The sequence below is a fragment of the Epinephelus lanceolatus genome, chromosome 15 (genome assembly GCF_041903045.1).
Source record: "Epinephelus lanceolatus isolate andai-2023 chromosome 15, ASM4190304v1, whole genome shotgun sequence".
Taxonomy (NCBI): Eukaryota; Metazoa; Chordata; class Actinopteri; order Perciformes; family Serranidae; genus Epinephelus; species Epinephelus lanceolatus.
The window spans coordinates 13,825,082-13,842,983 of NC_135748.1; the positions used below are offsets into that span (position 1 = coordinate 13,825,082).

The following is a 17,902-nucleotide window of genomic DNA, read 5'->3' on the forward strand; positions in this document are numbered from 1 at the left end:
CAGAATACTGAGATTTAAATTAGGAGGTCTGGAAACTTACTTTGTTGTCCCAGTTAAACTTTCTTTCTACACTTTCAAGTTTTAAGTAACTTTTATGCTGTAAGAGCTTTGTTAATCCCAGTATTTTCTTTCATCATAGTAAATGATGCCTGCATATATAGTTTGATAAACTGATCAAGATATGCACAATCTGACACAAACCATGTCTCAATGTATTTTAACAAATGGAATTTCTTCCAACTATAACAAAAGGTGACGTCTCTTCATTTACATGTTGATGAGATTTAAATCAGGTTTATTCATGAAGAGTTTTGCAAAGCAGTACAGTTAATTTTTCATCAAGATGCAAACACAGTCAGTACGGTCCAATCCATTGTTTTTTAAATATACATTTTTTGCTTTAAAAAAAGTCATATTAGTATAATGGCAGCATATAACATAGATGGTTGTGAGGGAGCAGAGTATTCTGTGTTCTGTCTTTTCTGGTATGTGACATGAAGAATTCATAGAGGAAAACTGGGTTTCATGCTATGACAAAATCCATTACTTCAGCTCATTTTAATGGACATTTTATTTGACCAAACATTTTCATTTCATTGAGAATAAAATATTGTATTTTGAGAGTAACAATCACATTTTATGATTTGTGTTGGGTAATATGTGCCACGTGATTAGAAAACCGCAGTACGTTTGCTGCAGTAACATTACATTGCACTCACAAAATTAATTCAGAAGCTTATTTGCATTATACAATAACAGTTTTAAATGTGCCACATTTCCATTCACCTCATGATCACACTGAGGTGTCTAAACCCAGGGCCTTTGCAAATACCCTTTGTGCATCCTCAGCAAGCATGTCCAGGGACGTATAAAGAGCTTTGTAGGTGGAGATAAAAGACGCAATCATTGCTGCTGGGATTCCAAATAATGGAATATATGTAGATGCGCCCCTTGCTACAGTTAATGCAGTGTCATCAGCACAAAGTGTCTTAACAGCATCTGTGTTTACTTCATTTGCAGCCAGTTGTGATGTCATCACTGCTCTAAGATCATCCACAGGCACGCGTGCACTACGAGCAAGACTCTGCAGTGACTCGCTATCAATCTCAAAAGTAACTTTGTACTCATTGATGGTAGCAACCAACATGGCTATATCAGTGGCAAAAGAGAGCTCAGGAACTGGTGCAGCCGCTATGAGTACAGACTTAAGGGCATGGTACTTTATTTCTGCCTGTAAAGCCTCTTTCTTCTTGCTGATGATACCATGACTGATATTAGGCATGGCCAACAGCAGAGTGTTCTTCTTGTGTGCAGGAAGTTCTCTCTCGAGGGTCTCCTCTAACAGATGGAAATCATAGAGGTGGAGATGACGGCTGGACACCAGGAAGACTTGAGGTGACTTGAAGCCTTGTTTTTCAAGACCTGTGTCACAAACAGAACAAAGAAGTTTATTTCATATGATGACAATAGAATGAGAAAACATCCTGAGCCTCCTCGTGTCAGGATACACCAGCAGCTCTCTCCAGGTCAGACACAAAGGTTGTTTTAGATCTTAGAAGATGAATGGTCAAGCCAACAGACTCTCACTGGGGGTGTTAAAAATCACAAGAGACTTGACTCCACCCTGTTGGAACCGCCCACCTCCTGAGGTGATATAAACCCGCCTCGAACCTCAGCCCTTCCTTTTCTCTCCTTCCCTCCAAAACCACCAGACAAAGAAAGCTGCCTGAAGTACCGTCCTTTTCTATAATGGTAAATTGTGGATGCATAAATGTGAAGTAAGTTAAGTTCATGGACCTTGATTTATTGTTAAAGTCTGTGTGAAGGTGGAAATTTATGTTTTATGACTTATCCTCTATGTTTGTTCTGTGCAGGAAATCATCCACCACCCTTTGTTCCACTCTGCTCATCCTTGTAACCTCAAATAAATTGCCAAGAACAGATTGCCGGTTCCTGTGTTTAAATGTGCACACCACACTGGATGCTCCCCTGAACCACCGTCACATACAGCCTAGTTTTTTCAGGGGAGCTCTGCCAGTGTTCATATGAATCATTTATGACCTGATAACATTGTTAGCTCTTCCTCTCAACATGGGCTGCCAAGTTATTTTTGGCTCGTCTCCTTAAAATGAAGCAGTGTCTACCTGTGACCCTTGTTGCATATACGTTTCAATTTTAGGCATTTGTTCTCCTCTAACCTCAGACTTACCTTGAATGCAGTTGTCCCTGATTTGTTTAAGAGTCCTTTCTGCGTTGAAGTCCCTCTGGCTGTCTTCCTCATCACGTAAGTTATGGTCAATCTTTGAGCGAACAAAGTAGAACTTTTTCTGCATCCTCTGAATCTCCTGAGCGAGCTTCACATCATTTTCTCTGAAGCGATCAGCTGAGATGATGATGAAGAAGTCAAACTTTTCAAATTCAACATGCTCCAGGTAGTTGCTAGCTGAAAAGTTGGGAGTGCCAATACCAGGAAGATCCCACAGTGTGACATTGGGATAGTTGGGATGGGGGTATGGTGTAGCCTCTGAGGTGGTTTCTACAGGACCAGTAGGGGCGGCTCTCTCATCTCTGTTGTCTATGCCTCTGAAGGCATTAACAAAGGTGGATTTACCAGAGCCAGACTCTCCTGTGATGCCAATATTTAGTGGAATATTATCCTGCTGATCCAAATACTCCTGGATCTTTGCAGCTGCTGAGGCATGTCCATTGGTTAGCAGCTCCTCTTTAATTTCTTCTATTGGTTCATAATCAAATGGATTAGCCATAGCGCGCTCTGAAAAATAAAGAAAACAGAAAAATAAAGAAAACAGAAAATCACTGCAGAAGTTTGATTTAGAGACTCACCCTCATCTAATCATGCATAAAAATGCAACAACTCTTATAAGATGCATTAGAAGATTGCAGTTAATCTTTTTTTCTTTGAAAATGAAAAGCTTGCATAGTCTATAATATAAGATACATTGTGGCCTGGATCTTTAATGATCAGTGATCTTTAATGGGCGGCAAAACATATCAAAACATGCAAAAAATGAATTCAGAAACATAATCATTGTGTCTTTGTTCTTTCAACCTCATTACATAAGACTACTAGTACACTACATGTAAGGACAATGCAGGGTGTGTTACATGGGACAAAGTTGTGGTGATAAGCACAGCAAAGTCATGAATATGGACTGAATATTTAAGATTCTAACAATCATAAACATGCATTGTAACACACAACACAGTGCAATGTGTAGCTGTAAATATATCTCTTACCGTATGAGGCACTTGGATCGTTGTTACTCAGTAAGAAGTTATCACTCCTTTCTCTGCACAGCCGCACAGTGTCAGAGTTGTACAAAGTTCAGTTCCTTACACAGTCTGTGAAGCGACCAATGAAAACATCTGCTGTGAGCCACGATGACCAATCAGTGTCTGTCCTGTTTCCTCGGCCCCATTATCAGTGAAAGCAGCTGGTTTACAAGAAATGTGGAGAGGAGGGGTGCATTTACATTAGAGAGCTGCACCCTCTGAGGTATGCACTGGCACTTATTCCGACAAACACCATTTGCCTTTACTAGGTTTATAGCTTATCAAAAACACAATAACTCTGATTATAATATAACTATAACATGCATACAAATTGCATTAGAAGATTACATTTAAATATGTTTTTTTCCTCCAATATTAAGAACTTCTGTTGTCCATACTGTAAGCTAGATTCTGGCCTGCAGTCAGTGAGCTACTGTGGACAGCAGAAAACATTGTAACATGGAAAAATGAATTCAGTACCGTATTCATTGTGTCTTTGTTCCTTTAAATAACCCAAGTAACCTCATTACACAAGACTACTAATAAACTACATGAAGGATAATTCAAAGTATGTTACAAAAAACAAAGCTGCAGTGATTGTTGTGGAATAAAGAGGCTCAAAACACAGGATCTGACATTTGAGGGTTGAAATCTAAACTATTTGATACATCATAACAATTTATGACATCTCACAAACAAGCAGTATCAGCTGACACACCCACAAGCTTTCCAATACACATTAAAGGGCGTTTCCTGTTTCCTGTTTTTCTGATAACCAGCTCTGGGAACTGCTGCTTCTCCTAAGCGACCCAAAGGTCTGAGTCATGTCGGGCCATCTGGCTGCGGTCAAGTCCACTCATCTCAGTGCCGACCTGTGGCATAGGCGATACAGGAGAATGCTAAGGGCCCCGTTATCCACAGGGGGTGGCACAAATGGGGGAAGAACAAAATTAAAATGTTTAGCTTTTACTATTTTGTTAAAAAAAAAATTCAATTCCATATAATATTTTGTCAAAGTCTGAGGGAGCTGCTGGAGAGGGGCTAAAGAGCTGCACGTGACCCTGGAGCTGCCTGTTATCAACTTCTGAGTCAAGCCAGGAGACCCTCGATAGGGGGCTCTGCCAGCGATAATAGAATGAATCAGTTTATGACATGCTAATATTGTAAGCTCATCCTCTCAACTTGGGCTGTCCATGTAAAAAGTTCTTTACAATGAGGCAGGGTGTACTTGTGGACCTTGTTGCATATGCCATTAAAATTTAGGCATTTGTGATTATACCCTCTAACCTCAGACTTATCTTGAATGCAGGTTTACGTCACTATTTCAAACAAGGTCAGGTGGTGTTCCTGTGCAGGCTGGTCCTTCCAGAATCTGGATATAGAGCCAAACTAAATTATTTCTTTCTATACTACAACTGGGATAGACACGTTTTAGTGAACTTTTATGCTATAGAGGTTTAGCAATACCAAAATTTCTTTCCATTACAGTCAGTGAGTCTTACATATGCAGATTGTTTGTTAAACTGATCAACACAAGACATGCACAATCCGACACAAACCATGTCTGGATGTTGCTGAGCATTAAAACCACCGGCGGTTCTTCAAACTACAACAAAAGTTGCTGTCACTTCATTTACATGTTGATGAGATTTAAATCAGGTTTATTTATGAAGAGTTTTGTAAAATACTATCGTTAATTTTAAACACAGTAAGTACGGTCCAATCCATTGTAGACAGTGGAATGAATTACATTCAGATATTTACACAACAGATATTTAATCTTATATATATATATATATATATATATATATATATATATATATATATACATATATATTTTTACATTTTCACTGAGGCTGCCATTAAAAAAATGTAATAGTGTAATGATAGCATGTGCTCACTCGATGGTTGTGGAGGAGCAGAATATCTTGTGTTCTGTCTCTTCTGGTATGTGACATGAAGAATTCATATAGAGCAAACACAGGGTTTCATGTTATGACAAAATCAATTACTTCAGCTCATTTTAATGAACATTTTATTTGATCACTCAAACATTTATTTCACTTAGAAAAAAATATAGTATTTTGATAGACACCATCACATTTTATGATTAAAGTGTTTGATGTAATGTGCCACTAGATTAGAAAACTAGAATTTAGTTTTAAATGTGCCACATTTCCATTCAGCTCATGATATCACACTGAGGTGTTCAGACCCAGGGCCTTTGTAAACACCTTCTGTGCATCCTCAGCAAGCATGTCGAGGAAAGTATTAAGAGCTTTGTAGGTAAAGATAAAAGAGAGGGATGCTGCTGCTGGGATTCCAAATAATGGAACAAACCTGAACCCTTCCTCTGCTGCCATTAATGCAGCATCACTTACAGACAAGCACAACATCTTAATGATAAGCTCTTTGTTTATTTCCTTTAAACCCAGTTGTGATGTCATCACTGATCTAAGATCATCCAAAGGCACGTGTGCACTACGAGCAAGACTCTGCAGTGACTTGCTATCAAGACCAAATGTAACTTTGTACTCATTGATGGTAGCAACCAACATGGCTATATCAGTGGCAACAGAGAGCCCAGGAACTGGTGCAGCTGCTATGAGTGCAGATATAGAGGCAAGGTACTTTATTTTTGTCTGTAAAGCCTCTTTCTTCTTGCTGATGATACCATGACTGATATTAGGCATGGCCAACAGCAGAGTGTTCCTCTTGTGTGCAGGAAGTTCTCTCTCGAGGGTCTCCTCTAACAGATGGAAATCATAGAGGTGAAGATAACGGCTGGACACCAGGAAGACTTGAGGAGACTCGAAGCCTTGTTTTTCAAGACCTGTGTCACAAACAGAACAAAGAAGTTTATTTCAGATGATGACAATAGAATGAGAAAACATCCTGAGCCTCCTCGTGTCAGGATACACCAGCAGCTCTCTCCAGGCCAGACACAAAGGTTGTTTTAGATCTTAGAAGATGAGTGGTCAAGCTAACAGACTCTCACTGGGGGGCTCTGCCAGAGTTCATATGAATCATTTATGACCTGATAACATTGTTAGCTCTTCCTCTCAACATGGGCTGCTCATGTGATATTTTATTTTTGGCTCACGCCTTTAAAATGAAGCAGTGTCTATCTGTGACCCTTGTTGCATATACCTTTAAATTTTAGGCATTTGTTCTCCTCTAACCTCAGACTTACCTTGAATGCAGTTGTCCCTGATTTGTTTAAGAGTCCTTTCTGCGTTGAAGTCCCTCTGACTGTCTTCCTCATCACTTAAGTTATGGTCAATCTTTGAACGAACAAAGTAGAACTTTTTCTTCATCCTCTGAATCTCCTGAGCGAGCTTCACATCATTTTCTCTGAAGCGATCAGCTGAGATGATGATGAAGAAGTCAAACTTTTCAAATTCAACACGCTCCAGGTAGTTGCTAGCTGAAAAGTTGGGAGTGCCAATACCAGGAAGATCCCACAGTGTGACATTGGGATAGTTGGGATGGGGGTATGGTGTAGCCTCTGAGGTGGTTTCTACAGGACCAGTAGGGGCGGCTCTCTCATCCCTGTTGTCTATGCCTCTGAAGGCATTAACAAAGGTGGATTTACCAGAGCCAGACTCTCCTGTTATGCCAATATTTAGTGGAATATTATTTTGCTGATCCAAATAATCCTGGATCTTTGCAGCTGCTGAGGCAGGTCCATTGGTTAGCAGCTCCTCTTTAATTTCTTCTATCGGTGCATAATCAAATGGATCATCCATTGCGCTCCCTGAAAAATAAAGAAAACAGAAAATCACTGTGGTATTTCAATTTGCAGAATATAAAAGCTTACCCTCATCTAATGATATATATAAATCATATATAATGCAAAGATAGCAGATTACATTTAAGTACATCTGTTGCCAACTGTTTAAAAACTGTGAAGTGTACACTACAGGGTAAATTTTGGTCTGCAGTCAGTGATCTTTAATGGGCAGCAAAAACATCAAATTAGGGAAATATGAATTCAGAAACACATGCACTGTCTTTGTCCCCTGAGATGGCTACTGTAACCTTATTATCTTACATAAGACAGTGCCACGTAGCCTATGTTGCACACAGAACAAAGCTGCAGTGATAAGTGACGTCATAAACTGTGTTGGGTTGTTTCTCTAAAAATGTACATTACTCATTACCCTTTTCAAAAGTAATATTACTTGACTGATTACTCCCTGCCAATAGTAAGGGTCACGGTAATTGTAGCCAAGGCTAGATAGCTTGAAAATGTTTTTTTTTTCTACTTGGGGGCTTCAGTTAGATGTGACCGGTATTATTCCCCCCACATAACAAGCCACAAGCATTATTAGTCCTTTTGTAGCCTGCAACTCAGCCTGTGCGGGGCTACAGCCGACCTCCGCGGCCAAGAAGGGCGCACCCTTGGTGGAGTGTATTTCTTGGAGCTTTGCGTTGTTGCGCTGTCAGTCGCACTAAGTATTTCACTCGGCAGGTTTGAGGACGTGGTTTTCGCAGTGAACTTTAGTACCACTACCTACAGCAATAGTGTTCCCGTCTTCTTTCCTCACGACATAGTCATGGGTGTATACAGCTGTTTCTTTCTTCCAAGCTTGATGCTTTGTGACGCGCACGCGCAGCGCGACGATTACAGAAATGAGTCCACTGCTGATTGTTGTGTTTCAAGTCAGTGGTGATGTGATTACAAAAGTAAAATTGTAACGAGCTATTTGGTTTGAGGCTAACTGTAACGTTATAACTGGAACTTTATTTGTAATCACACTACTCGTTACTGGAAATAATTATGTCATTACTGCCCAACACCGATCATTAATATGGAGATAATATTAAACTAATAAACCTTTAACAATTATAAACATGCATTGTAACACACAAGACAGTGCAATGTGTAGCTGTAAATATATCTCTTACCGTATGAGGCACTTGAATACAACAAGAAAGTTTAACTTCTTTCTCTGCACAGCTGCACAGTGTTAGAGTTGTACAAAGTTCAGCTTCTTAAAGTGAGTGAAGCGACCAATGAAAACGTCTGCTGTGAGCCACGATGACCAATCGGTGTCTGTCCTGTTTCCTCGGCCCCATCATCAGTGAAAGCAGCTGGTTTACAAGAAGTGCAGAGAGGAGTGTGCGTTTGTATCAGAGAGCTACACCCTCTGAGTTATGCACTGGCACTCATTCAGACAAACACTCTTTGCTCTTTATCAGTTTATCAAGAGCTGTTTTCAACAAGATGACATTAGTTACCCAGAATATGGATATGTGGCTTGTAATGAAAATATGGTTTTGATGAAATACACATCAGAGAAGTGACCAATGAAAAAGTCTGTTGTTAGTCGTGTGTGTGTGTGTGTGTGTGTGTGTGTGTGTGTGTGTGTGTATGTGTGTGTGAACACGTTTGGGTCGTAATTTCTGGGAATCCAAAGTTCTCCTGGTTTTCTACTTATTCCTAGAGCTGGGGTTCGTGCGTCAATACTTTCTATTTTCTTTGTCTCTTTGGCAAAAACAACCGTTTCTATTGCAAAACTTGGCACATCCGTCCCAACAGTCAGGTCACTCTAACCCCTCTAAGCCCTCATTTAATCTCCCAAGGCTTGACTTACACACAAACTACTCAAATTATCAAAACACCCCTTATGGGTCCTTTTTGCTGCCAAATCTGATATTTGACTAGCTGCTTCCTAAACTTTGTGTAACTGACCTTATTTTCACCTTTAGTATAAAATGATACATTATCTGCCTCTACATAGTCCCTCCTCTTTATATTTTATCATACATTACTCGCAGAGATAATGTATGGTAAATTAACGCCTATGCTTGTATGAATATGACTAGGATATATGGCACTGTAACTATAACCAGTGTTCCTTACTAACATGAATATATGGTCCTGTACGAAACTCTTGAACTTGAATATGATGATGCATAAGAACACATACAATATGGTGATATATGAACTTAACATGAACATATGATAACATATTTTATCATCTGTCACCATTCAACTGATGGAGGCGAAAAACCTGGCGGCTGTTTAATCCAGGAAAAGTCCCCCATCGGCCCCTTCCTGTTAGGCAGCCTTAATAGATGAATCTTAAACAAATTGACCAAATACATCACACAATAAAATGCAACTTACTTATTGGATTATAATGGAATCACAGAAATTATTTTGGATAGTATGCATAACTTGAATCAGATTACATTTTCCTCTTGTAAAGGCACAACAATAAATATAGCAACATTTAAAAATGATTAAAAAATAATGATTAAAAAATGGTTACAGAGACTAAAGACTAAAAGAATGGTATCATAATGATATTTATGTGATATGTTTATATGTGGTTGTGGTGTATATAGTCCCCCTTCTCTCTTTGAGGAGAGAGTATCAGACATTGTTCATCATTCTCTCTCACAGTTCCTCTTGTCCTTTGAATTGTCCATGTAATCAGGGATTGGGAACAAATCTGGTATTTCCTCCCCCCTCTGCGCCAGAAGAATTCTGCACACCAAATGTTCAGGGGTCATCATACTTAGCATTTGTGCTCCCTGCATGTCCGTTATGAGGTTCAGTCTCTTGTCCATTGCTCTCACACACCATTTCTTCAGGATAGGTAGAATGCAACATTTCAATAAGGAGAACAGAATTAGTACTATCAGTATAATTATCCCTGTCTTAGCAAAAACGGCCCCCCATTTTCCAAAAATTTCCTCTAGCCCATCCCACTTAATGCTTCCACCCCTACCAGCATTTTCAGTCATTTCAAACTTTAAAGCTTCAGCTTATTCATAGCAACAGGAAATGTTCCATCAGGCGAAGTGTTATTCATTTAATCTGTTCCTGACTATACAGCTTACAGTCACAATAAATTTATCTGAGAGTGTTGCCATGGGTTTCAACACAGTGTGAATTGGGAATTTTGTGGTTGCATCATACTTATCTTGAACACAGTTGTGCATTGCTTCCTGGAGCGGCTGTGACTCCAGCGGATGTCTCGTGCACCTCGTCTTCAGAGTCTGACTCAGGCTCCTTGAAGCAGCCTCCTTTGTCCCCAGGTTGCCTGTTGGTTGCAACACCAGGCTGCACATTACTCCCGCCAACAATCACATCATTTTCCTCATTGTTTTTTAGTTTCATACTGCCCTTTGTCTCTGCCTGGACCTTGGTGCAATGGCTCAGCTGATACCACGTCATGCTTCCTTCGACTTGGACTGCTGTTGGAGTCGCCCTCACCACAGTGTACGGCCCTTCCCTTCTCGGCTCGTGCCACTTTCTCCTGAAGACCTTCACGTACACCTGATCGCCTGGCACCACCTGTCTCTTGGCCTCCTGATTGGCCCTTTGGCTCCTTCACCTTTTCCTGCAAATATATACAGTACAGGCCAAAAGTTTGGACACACCTTCTCATTCAATGCGTTTTCTTTATTTTCATGACTATTTACATTGTAGATTCTCACTGAAGGCATCAAAACTATGAATGAACACATGTGGAGTTATGTACTTAACAAAAAAGGTGAAATAACTGAAAACATGTTTTATATTCTAGTTTCTTCAAAATAGCCACCCTTTGCTCTGATTACTGCTTTGCACACTCTTGGCATTCTCTCCATGAGCTTCAAGAGGTAGTCACCTGAAATGGTTTCCACTTTACAGGTGTGCCTTATCAGGGTTAATTAGTGGAATTTCTTGCTTTATCAATGGGGTTGGGACCATCAGTTGTGTTGTGCAGAAGTCAGGTTAATACACAGCCGACAGCCCTATTGGACAACTGTTAAAATTCATATTATGGCAAGAACCAATCAGCTAACTAAAGAAAAACCAGTGGCCATCATTACTTTAAGAAATGAAGGTCAGTCAGTCTGGAAAATTGCAAAAACTTTAAATGTGTCCCCAAGTGGAGTCGCAAAAACCATCAAGCGCTACAACGAAACGGGCACACATGAGGACCGACCCAGGAAAGGAAGACCAAGAGTCACCTCTGCTTCTGAGGATAAGTTCATCCGAGTCACCAGCCTCAGAAATGGCAAGTTAACAGCAGCTCAGATCAGAGACCAGATGAATGCCACACAGAGTTCTAGCAGCAGACCCATCTCTAGAACAACTGTTAAGAGGAGACTGCGCCAATCAGGCCTTCATGGTCAAATAGCTGCTAGGAAACCACTGCTAAGGAGAGGCAACAAGCAGAAGAGATTTGTTTGGGCCAAGAAACACAAGGAATGGACATTAGACCAGTGGAAATCTGTGCTTTGGTCTGATGAGTCCAAATTTGAGCTCTTTGGTTCCAACCGCTGTGTCTTTGTGAGACGCAGAAAAGGTGAACGGATGGATTCCACATGCCTGGTTTCCACTGTGAAGCATGGAGGAGGAGGTGTGATGGTGTGGGGGTGTTTTGCTGGTGACACTGTTGGGGATTTATTCAAAATTGAAGGAACACTGAACCAGCATGGCTACCACAGCATCCTGCAGCGACATGCCATCCCATCCGGTTTGCGTTTAGTTGGACGATCATTTATTTTTCAACAGGACAATGACCCCAAACACACCTCCAGGCTGTGTAAGGGCTATTTGACCAAGAAGGAGAGTGATGGAGTGCTGCGGCAGATGACCTGGCCTCCACAGTCACCGGACCTGAACCCAATCGAGATGGTTTGGGGTGAGCTGGACCGCAGAGTGAAGGCAAAGGGGCCAACAAGTGCTAAACACCTCTGGGAACTCCTTCAAGACTGTTGGAAAACCATTTCAGGTGACTACCTCTTGAAGCTCATGGAGAGAATGCCAAGAGTGTGCAAAGCAGTAATCAGAGCAAAGGGTGGCTATTTTGAAGAAACTAGAATATAAAACATGTTTTCAGTTATTTCACCTTTTTTTGTTAAGTACATAACTCCACATGTGTTCATTCATAGTTTTGATGCCTTCAGTGAGAATCTACAATGTAAATAGTCATGAAAATAAAGAAAACGCATTGAATGAGAAGGTGTGTCCAAACTTTTGGCCTGTACTGTAGATCTATGGAAGGCAGTTATTTGTTTTATATATTCAGACAGTTCCATTTGCAGTTTTCGGCTAAAGCGATCAATTACCACCAGCATGTATCGTTTGCCATGTTACAGATTTTACCATGTCTACATAGTCCATACATAAATAATGCAACACTGTGGGTTTCTCAGATCAGAATGGTTAACCATGCTACTATAAGTCCCTCATGGAACCTCCAAAACCTTTCTCATCCTGTGCTGCTCCTCTCTTGAGCCATAGACTATGCTCGCCCTGACCTGCTTCCTCTCGTATTAGTGTAATGTCTTTTGGTGTAATCATAGGTTCCAGGGACACCACTGGTGCCATTCCCCCTCTCTGAGCGGCTCCGAATCCCCCTCCTTCTACCGGTCCGGGGCTCACCTGTGGACAGGCTACTGCTCTGTGGCCAAGCTCTCCACACTGCCAACATGCTCCAGGCGGTGGATATGGCTGTGTGTATGGTTGCGGGTAGATATTGACAACTGGGGGTGGTTGCGGTGGCTGTGTTGGCTGTGCGGTGGGTGTGTTCATTAGCGTGTGGTTCATTTTTTCAGCTGTAATTGGCACTTGGGTGTTAGCTTTGCCCTTGCTCTGCAGCTCGCTTAGTTGCAGCTGTGCTAGTTTTCTCTGGACTTCTCTATCCTGCTCCTTCATCCTCTGCCCATCTTTTCTGTGTCTCTCCACTGCGTGGATCACATTGTCACAAAACTGTCTGTGTGGCATTGTTGTTAGTGCGACTACGTCTCTCAGTTTGCTCTGGACTAGGGTGGGGAGCGCGTCAGTGACTGAGTCTCTGACCAGAGTCGTTAGCACCTGGCTCTGCCCGATGTCTTCCTCAGTCTCTTGTCTCCATCTTTTCAAGTGATTGTTTATGTATGTTACAGGATTATCAGTCTCTCTGAAGGGGTCACCCTGCAATGCTTTAGGGTCAACTCGTGTCGGGTACTCCCTCCTCACTGCAGCCCACAGTTTCCCACGATAGGCATCAAATTCAGTCCCATCAGCCATGGGACTTATCATCCATTCACACTCATTGCACTTCAACATGTTCTCCATTGCTGAGGCTCCAAGAGTCTGAGCCCACACCGCCTTCACATCCCCCAAAGCCAACAATTTGCCAATGGTAGCTTCCTCAAAAGCTCTGATTCACCTTGAGGCCCCGTCGTGAATATCAGGGAGTCTGGAGACCAGGCCGGTCAGATCGAGGGTCTGCCACGGGATATAATGTCCCTGGGTCCCCTATATTAAGATTGGAGCAATATAATGTTCATTATTATATCTGTCTGTTTTTTAAGTAGTGAACATCTTCAAAAGTTTCAATTCCAATTCTCTCTTTTCTTGACGTGTCTTTGATTTGTCTTTAGGTTTGTAATCCCTTATTCTGATTTCCATACTCTCACAAACCATCATGTCAAACGTGCCTCCCTTCGGCCAAGGGTATTCTAGTCCCTTGGTTCGTTTCTCCCATTTCTCTGAAATTTTCTGGATGTCTTTCAAAATGTCAGGGTTTTTGCTTCCCAACAGAGCTATTGGTGTTGGATACGTTGTTTTAGATTGTAGTGTAATTGTCTTATCTAAATTTGTGTTCTTATGTGTTGAAAGAAGAAAAACGCTCAAACTTTCCACTTTTGCTGGCGCTCTCGAAAGGAAGGGCTGGGAGGGGACTGTGCTGTGGTGCACCTAAACTATTTTTTAGAAAGCCTGTGTCTGTGTTCCCAGGCTCCTCCCCCCTTAGTTTCCTGGCCGATTACAGCCTCAGTTTGTTCTCAGCTGTCTATGTGATCACTTATCTCCACACAAATCCAACTCTCTATACAACTATTTCCTCAAACACTTTCTCTCTTTCAGCCTGGGCTCGGACACCACACACCAATCTTAACCTCTCAACACAATGCAAATCCCAACTTTGCTATTGTCTCAGACACACTCTCTTCTGTTTTTCTTCAACACAAACACATTCACACTCTGGACACAGCTTTCTTACGCTTCTCTCAGATACCACACACCTAAGGGTTAACAGTTCCTTTGCGTTCAGCCCAGAGTCTTACACACACATGTACAGGTACATACACATACTGCAGTCCATACATTCAGTTATCACAATTATGCTTCAAGTCTACACAGAGCTTTATGTTTCAATTCACACATTCATACATGAGCTCAACACACCGTACAAGCAATTACACAGTATTACATATGACGTCCAAGTAAACAGTTTTTCCACACACACAAAAAATTACTTTGTCTTATCAAAAATTTGTATTTTTAGATTGTTCAATTAAGATTCTGTATTCGGCTGCAGCCTTGTTCTGTTTTTTTTTCTCCCCACCAAATTGTAATTTTCCAGTTATTTCCTTTGTACTACCGGTGTTATCCGTATTTTAATTATTTATTTTATTATCCAGCTGGATTCATTTATATTTTCTCTATTTATCTGTCTTTTTCTATATTTTATTTTCTATATCAGCTCATGGTCTCTTCTCTTCAGACCAGTCTGGTTCATAGGAGCTTAACTGCCTCTCTCGGCGCTCCTATCTCTTGGCACCCTTTCTGAATTTAGAGTCATCAATTTGTGCCACTAATCATTACTGCCGACACTCAGCTACTTGTTAAACTGATTAACGCAAGATCTGCACAATCTGACACAAACCATGTCTGGATGTTGCCGAGCATTAAAACCACCGGAGGTCCTTCCAACTACAACAAAAGGTGACGTCTCTTCATTTACATGTTGAGATTTAAATCAGGTTTATTTATGAAGAGTTTTGCAAAGTACTACAGTTAATTTTTCAGCAAGATGCAAACACAGTCAGTACGGTCTAGATAAGGAAACTATGATTTGTATGAGCTGTCTGCAGTAGTATTACATCACATTCACAAGAATAATTCAGAAGCTCATTTGCATTGTACAATAGCAGCTTTAAATGTGCCACATTTCCATTCAGCTCATGATACCACACTGAGGTGTTCAGACCCAGGGCCTTTGTAAACACCTTCTGTGCATCCTCAGCGAGCATGTCGAGGAAAGTATTAAGAGCTTTGTAGGTGGAGATAAAAGACACAATCATTGCTGCTGGGATTGGACTGCTGAACGAACAAATTAGAACTTTTTCTTCATCCTCTGAATCTCCTGAGCGAGCTTCACATCATTTTCTCTGAAGCGATCAGCTGAGATGATGATGAAGAAGTCAAACTTTTCAAATTCAACATGCTCCAGGTAGTTGCTAGCTGAAAAGTTGAGAGTGCCAATACCAGGAAGATCCCATAGTGTGACATTGGGATAGATGGGATAGGGGTATGGTGTAGCCTCTGAGGTGGTTTCTACAGGACCAGTAGGGGCGGCTCTCTCATCCCTGTTGTCTATGCCTCTGAAGGCATTAACAAAGGTGGATTTACCAGAGCCAGACTCTCCTGTGATGCCAATATTTAGTGGAATATTATCCTGCTGATCCAAATACTCCTGGATCTTTGCAGCTGCTGAGGCAGGTCCATTGGTTAGCAGCTCCTCTTTAAAGTCTTCTATTGGTTCATAATCAAATGAATTATCCATTGTGCTCCCTGAAAAATAAAGAAAACAGAAAATCACTGCAGAAGTCTGATTTGCAGAATATAAAAGCTTACCCTCATCTAATCATGCAATAAAATACAATAAGTCTGATCATAATATATAATGCAAAGATAGGTGATTACATTTAATTACACAATTTTCTAAATTTAAGAGCTGCGTGTCATCTACACTGCAGAATAAATTGGGCCATCAGTCAGCCAGCTGTCTCATAAGGCCGTCGCTGCTTTGCTCCAATCATCACTATCACACAGCACAAAATATCATGTCGGGGCTGCTTTCAACAACACATAATCGTTGTTAGCCTCCATGGACAAACCACTATAAATGTCCCTTGCCAAAACACCATTGTACTGTGCCTGGTCGAGAGGGAATGCTTTAGCCAGCTGAATCAGTGTCTAATCCTTGTAATGTTACAGTGGCCCGGGTAGTCTGTAAGGCTCAACAGGGTATCCTGCTGGTATGCATCAACAATGTAACTGATGACACTCTCCCGTTGAATGGAGGAGGAAATCAAGGAGTAATAAACAATAATCTTTATTAGGACAAAATCATATAGCCAACAGCCTTGCACACAGGTATGCGGAGACAGTCTGAGCCCTATGCTCCCCCTAAGTGCCACTCACAACGGCCAAAACAAGTGTACAGGGGCTCATGCCAATATAGATCACCTCTCAGGGCACAACACACACCACATTGCACCACAAGGAAAATCACTGCGCCACAAACACACCTGTGCTATCAGGGCAGCAGCCCCAGAGGATTTATTTAAGTACCTTTAACTGCTTTCCAAAATCCCGGCACTCTGGCTCTTAGCTGATGTTTAAAATCAATAACATTTAACAATAAATCACACCAGACACATACAAAACAAGCAGCTGCGAATGAATACGTCAGTGAATAAAAACCACTTAACTTCACCTGAGTTTGAGACCCTCCTCCAGGTCTGAGCTTTGGTGCTGATCCGGCTTCAGTCACAGTCTGGCCTGGAGACCACCGCTGGTCCAGTGCAGAGAAGCCTCTCCATAGACGGCAGGAGAGCCTCGTTACAGGCTGGAGAACGGACAAACTCACACGTGCCTCACACAGGACTCTCTCCCTGTCCCCACTAACTATCCTGACCGGTCGGCGAATAGCACTCGCTCCCTGGTTATGAGTGCACCATACAGCTGGCTCGGCTGGGCTTCTGCCCCGTCACGGTCAGCGAACACTCGGCTATCCAGAGACCGGTGCACCCGGTCACTCTCCTTCTGTCAATGCATCTGTGTCTGACACACTCCCTCCCACAGTGCATCGCTTGCTCTCATCTCACGTGCAGACACTCACCCTGCTCTCTCTTCCGCCTCCCTCCCTGACACACAGCATCACTCACTAAGTCATGGGAATATATTCAACCCTTTCATCTTCCAGACTGCTTTGTGATGCGCACGCACAGCTCGATGATGACAAAAATGAATCCACTGCTGTGATTGTTGTATTTCAAGTCAGTGGTGATGTGATTACAGAAAATTGTAACAAGCTATTTGGTTTGAGGCTAACTGTAATGTTATGACTGGAATTTTATTAGTAATCACACTACTTGTTATTGGAAATAGTAATGTCATTACTGCCCAACACTGATCATTAATATGGAGTTAATATTAAACCGATGAACCTTTATCAATCATAAACATGCATTGTAACACACAATGCAGTGCAATGTGCAGCTGTAATCTCTTACCCCATGAGGCACTTGGATCGTTGTTACTCAGCAAAAAGGTAGTGTTCAGCTCCACATCAGAGAAGTGACCAATGAAAAAGTCTGCTGTGAGCCACATGACCAGTAAGTGTCTGTCCTCTGTTCTCATCCCCATCATCAGTGAAAGCAGCTGGTTTACAAGAATTGCAGAGAGGAGGGTGCGTTTATTAGAGAGCTTCACATGCTGACTCATAACCCACTGGGCCAGCAGACTCTCTGACGTCCAGCACCTCATGATTAACAAATGAAGCACTGTACTACCAGTACTGCTGTCTGTGCCTCTGAAGGCATT

General features: G+C 41.6%; 3 protein-coding genes across 4 annotated transcripts; all 3 read right to left on the minus strand.

The window, feature by feature from the left end:
• Positions 1 to 278: 278 nt before the first annotated feature.
• On the minus strand, positions 279 to 4,070 carry LOC144466950 (interferon-inducible GTPase 5-like). The gene is made up of 3 exons (XM_078174953.1): positions 3,259 to 4,070; positions 2,210 to 2,773; positions 279 to 1,422 (listed from the first exon to the last, which is right to left on the minus strand). Exons 2-3 carry the CDS (start codon positions 2,763 to 2,765, stop codon positions 794 to 796), a joined length of 1,185 nt encoding a protein of 394 aa, XP_078031079.1. The 5' UTR covers positions 2,766 to 2,773; positions 3,259 to 4,070; the 3' UTR covers positions 279 to 793.
• A 1,242-nt stretch (positions 4,071 to 5,312) lies between these two features.
• On the minus strand, positions 5,313 to 8,395 carry LOC144466949 (interferon-inducible GTPase 5-like). Its single transcript, XM_078174952.1, has 3 exons — positions 8,206 to 8,395; positions 6,488 to 7,051; positions 5,313 to 6,127 (listed from the first exon to the last, which is right to left on the minus strand). Exons 2-3 carry the CDS (start codon positions 7,041 to 7,043, stop codon positions 5,490 to 5,492), a joined length of 1,194 nt encoding a protein of 397 aa, XP_078031078.1. The 5' UTR covers positions 7,044 to 7,051; positions 8,206 to 8,395; the 3' UTR covers positions 5,313 to 5,489.
• Positions 8,396 to 15,030: 6,635 nt separating this feature from the next.
• LOC117266717 (T-cell-specific guanine nucleotide triphosphate-binding protein 2-like) lies at positions 15,031 to 17,854 on the minus strand. Of its 2 annotated transcripts, none has more exons than XR_013493338.1 (2): positions 16,794 to 17,567; positions 15,031 to 15,865 (listed from the first exon to the last, which is right to left on the minus strand). XR_013493338.1 is itself a non-coding variant. In XM_078174954.1 (2 exons), exons 1-2 carry the CDS (start codon positions 17,843 to 17,845, stop codon positions 15,408 to 15,410), a joined length of 711 nt encoding a protein of 236 aa, XP_078031080.1. In that variant the 5' UTR covers positions 17,846 to 17,854; the 3' UTR covers positions 15,031 to 15,407. The 2 variants fall into 2 exon arrangements, 1 of the variants encoding a protein (XP_078031080.1); XM_078174954.1 differs by lacking the exon at positions 16,794 to 17,567 and adding an exon at positions 17,593 to 17,854.
• Positions 17,855 to 17,902: the final 48 nt, after the last annotated feature.